Source organism: Protomyctophum bolini (assembly GCF_963924005.1).
Source record: "Protomyctophum bolini genome assembly, chromosome: 20".
Classification (NCBI taxonomy): Eukaryota; Metazoa; Chordata; class Actinopteri; order Myctophiformes; family Myctophidae; genus Protomyctophum; species Protomyctophum bolini.
The window spans coordinates 22098690-22102610 of NC_137881.1; the positions used below are offsets into that span (position 1 = coordinate 22098690).

General features: G+C 45.0%; 1 protein-coding gene across 1 annotated transcript in view; it reads right to left on the minus strand.

Moving 5' to 3' along the window:
- Positions 1–3629: 3629 nt before the first annotated feature.
- Positions 3630–3921, minus strand: part of ablim2 (actin binding LIM protein family, member 2) — a 76212-nt gene continuing 75920 nt past the window's right edge. The window contains exon 23 of the mRNA XM_080792604.1: positions 3630–3757. Within this exon, the coding sequence (XP_080648730.1) occupies positions 3644–3757 (114 nt within the window). The 3' untranslated portion in view covers positions 3630–3643. The remainder of the gene's footprint in view (positions 3758–3921) is intronic.

Here is a 3921-nt window from a genome sequence, read left to right on the forward strand (position 1 = left end):
TTTACTCAGATCAAAAAAATCTATTAAACATTATGTTTTTCAAAAGAAAAGAAAATGTTTTTTTTCCCCCAACAGTACTATTCATTTGTTTGACACTATTGCCTTGTTTGCCACCAAAGGCTCCACAAAATCCTTCCCTTAATATTGCAAAATAAATAAATATCTAAAAACAAGCCAAACGGAAGCACCTGAACTGGGTGTTTAATTTGACGTGAAATCAATCAATCAATCGGTCAATCACTCAAATCAAAAAATACAAATTGAAGTTGGATTCGAATCCACACAAAATGACTTTTTTTTTTCTTCAGACATTTCTATTCTGGGAGGTTTGTCGGATAAAATCCCAGTCTTCCATTCCCATGCACAAACAGCGTTTTCTTTTCACACCGTGGCTCGTTATGTAGCAAACCTCGGAGACAAATATTATTTGCTATATATGTCGTGTAATATGTTCACATACAATTCATGTTAGTTGGCAAGTCTGTTTTGCAGTCCGTAAAAGAAGCGAAGCCTGTGTATTATTTTTCTCCCCCCCCCCCCCCACCATCCCCGTCTAGGTTGTGTGCAGCTTTAAGGTCCTTTCTCCAGGAGGGGCGAGATCATTTTTTCCAGACCGGGAGCTTGTGATGCAGACGTTGTGGCCTGGATCAGCCACAGGTCTGCTCCAGGTCTGCTCACGAGGGGCGCGGGACGCGTAGCGTAAAAGAAAGCCCAACAGAATCCAGGTCTAGTCGGCCGCGGGCGTGTGCACGAAACGACAATTTCACAGGACTGCGCCCACGGAAAAATGCTTGCGTTAACTTGTCGCCCCTCAACTTCTCTGCGCGTTGAAAATAAACGCACACCTCTCATTGAAAATGAGTTTCTGTAGGCGCGTCAATCGCTGCGCACCTGAAAGGACCTTTAATGCGACGTTCGCTTACAAACATGAAATATAAAGAGTTAAATCTCTATCCGAGAAGTTATAGCACAGTTATAGTATCTATAGTTTTTTAAATCGAGCGAAGACCTCACATGTGATGCTTGGTTCTGTCGTAAGTCAGTTATGTCGTGCGCCGGAAACAGACGATCTTCAAGTTCACAACGATGTGACACATTGCGAGCTTGTAGATCGGCAATTTTTGGCGCGCCATACGACAAAGCATGAATCGGGCTTTTAGCTTAAATGCTGCGGCAGGTGTGTGTATGAGTGAATATGGTGCGTTAACGAGATCAACATGGCCCTCGACTTCGATCACGTGACATAAAAACAAAAAACAAAAACACCATTCTCTCAGCCACATCTTTGATCCTTCCAGAAGTCAAAAATAGCTTATAAAAATAATCTGTCCTTTTTTTTGTGTGTATTTTTATTTTCATTTTCTGTTGATGTGAACGCATGTCACTCCGGGGCGATGTGGCCAATGTTGTATAGACACCCCTGAAAGCTCTCGTTTTGTCTCGCTATGCCGTTGGTCAACACTAGGGGGCCCCGCTTGTCCACGTCTCGCCGCACCACCCTCCAGGTGATCATTTACCAGAGCTAGGGGCTCATGTAAGACAAAGGGCCACGTTCAACATGTTAGGACACACGTATCCAAACTAACTCGTAAGTCGTTCCAATCTCACAGGTTTCTCTGCACTCCTTTTTTTGTATTTATTCTGACATGAAATACAAAACGAGAAAAAAAAGAAGATATCGTAAGGTGCTCTGACAAATAGTTTTGAAGGAAAAGGTTGCAGTGAAAAGCCCCCCCCCCCCCCGAAACGGTGGTTTCCATCCCCTCCGTCTTTGGCCTCGACACGCTAGCATAACAGTGTAACCAGTCCCAAAGAATATATCATTTATAACAATAACAAGGCTTGGAGATAGTGAGCTGGAGGCTGGCATGAGAATGGCTACGGTCGTGCGGGTTGGCAGACTTGGCACAAAACAAACGCTATCCGGCAGTGTTGATTTTATCCACTGAAAATATGGTGAAAAAAGTGAAAAAAAAGGTGAAAGATATGGTGAAAAAAGTGAAAAAAGGGTGAAAAATATGGTGAAAAAAGTGAGCTTGAAAATCTTCAATTTCCAGCATGCAACAAAGTGTAAAAGCAGCCATTACGATGCCGTCAAGGCACGCCAAAATACAAATTACTTTTTTTTTTTTTTACAATTTACAATTGATTAGTTTTAGTCAAATATAATCTTATGATATTTAGTTGACTAAAACTAAACCTTTTCAGATGACTAAAATGTGAATGGAATTGTATTCAAAAGACTATGACTAAAACAAAAAAAACTAACAACATTTCTGTCAAAAATCAACACTGCCAGCCGGTAGACGCAGAAGGATGCCGGAACGACCAGACAAGGAGCGAGTGAGAGAACGATGAACCCGCGGAGGTGCTAAACGGAGGTGCTAAACGAGCTGACGAAAAGCACCCGCGTGAAGACGGACAACAACCGTTGGGCGAAGTGGGGTGTGGGGGAGTGTGGCACTGCACAAAGGCTCCATGTACTTATCTGTACGATGGTGCAGATCTACGAGTAGATTGGCTTGATTGGCCGCGGAACACCGTCGTACGACTAAAGCCTGTGACACAAGCAAGCAGTTTAAAACCGTGGTTTTCAACCTTCAATGGACCCGTAACAATCCATTTGGCTTAAGGGTCCATTTGGTTAGCAACTCTCCATCTTTTAGCTGGGGACCACCTGGAACCCCCTCAAGGACCACTGTGGTGCTCCCCGGACCACCGGTTGAGAAGCACTGGGTTACAGAACCTGTTGCCGTGTCTTTCAGAGCACGGTTCTATTTTGGAGCGGGGACTCATCATGGCACCACCGGACCAATCCGGAATGGGTTAGAACGACGCAGAAATGTAGCAATGACGACGCGCGGCTAGTGACGAATCGCCAACGATTTCAGCGTGTCCATGGCCTTATAGCATATGAATCCGGCCAACCGAAAATACAATGCTAAGATGAGAAACAGTCACAGAGAGACATAGAAAACGACGTTGTTTTCGCTTTGCTGGAAGGTGCGATAAGAGATCGAGAGTTTGAGATGAAGGCTGAGGGGTGTGTGTGTGTGTGTGTGTGTGTGTGGAGGGGAGGAGAGGAGCGCTGACTCAGGCCATGCAAATGCGGCCCCTCTACCCCCCCACCCCGCAAAGGTTTTCATCAGTTAACATTCACACCATGTCGCATCACAAAAGGAAAAAATATATAATGAAAAGAAATACATCTAGGGTGTCCTGACTCCTGACAGGCCTGGCAGGGGGCGTCAACCCCCCCCCCCCCCCCCCCAGGTCTGAGAGGGGGGGTCAGGTCTGGGAGGGGGGGTCCCTCACCCCACGCAGAGCGTCTCCTCACTCCCTTCCTTCTTTCCGGGCAGAACGGCGCAATGTCGCGGTAAAGTAGTTTATGACGGTGCATATATTGTTTATACTGTATAGGTGTGGGTTATTGTTGTGCGTTCTATGTGTTGTGTATGTGTATATAATTGTGTGTGTGTGTGTGTGTGTGTGTGTGTGCATTTTTTTAAAATATTTTCTTCCGTTTCTCTGTGCTCCCTCCTCCAGGTTTGAAGGACGGACGTTGGTTGTTTGTTTGTTTGTTTGTCGCTCGGGCGTTTTCACTTCGTGGGTTTCCTTTCCTTCCTTTCTTTTATATATATTTTTAGAAAAGGCGTGCTTTCTTCTTCATGTCGTTCTTCTTCCAGAGCGCCATGCGCTCAAACTGATCCAGGGTCACCCCGAACACCTGCATGAAGTCCTCAGGAGACAGATGTCTCTGTACGGGGACACAAGAAGAAAGAGAAATGGAGACAGGGTGAGTCAGTGGTGAGAAAAGTACTCACTTATTTACGCTGCGTATGCAAGAGTACAAATGTATTTGTGTCAAAACGTACTTAAAGTACCAAAAGTTTGCATGTTCGTTATGCATGTTCCGTTTCA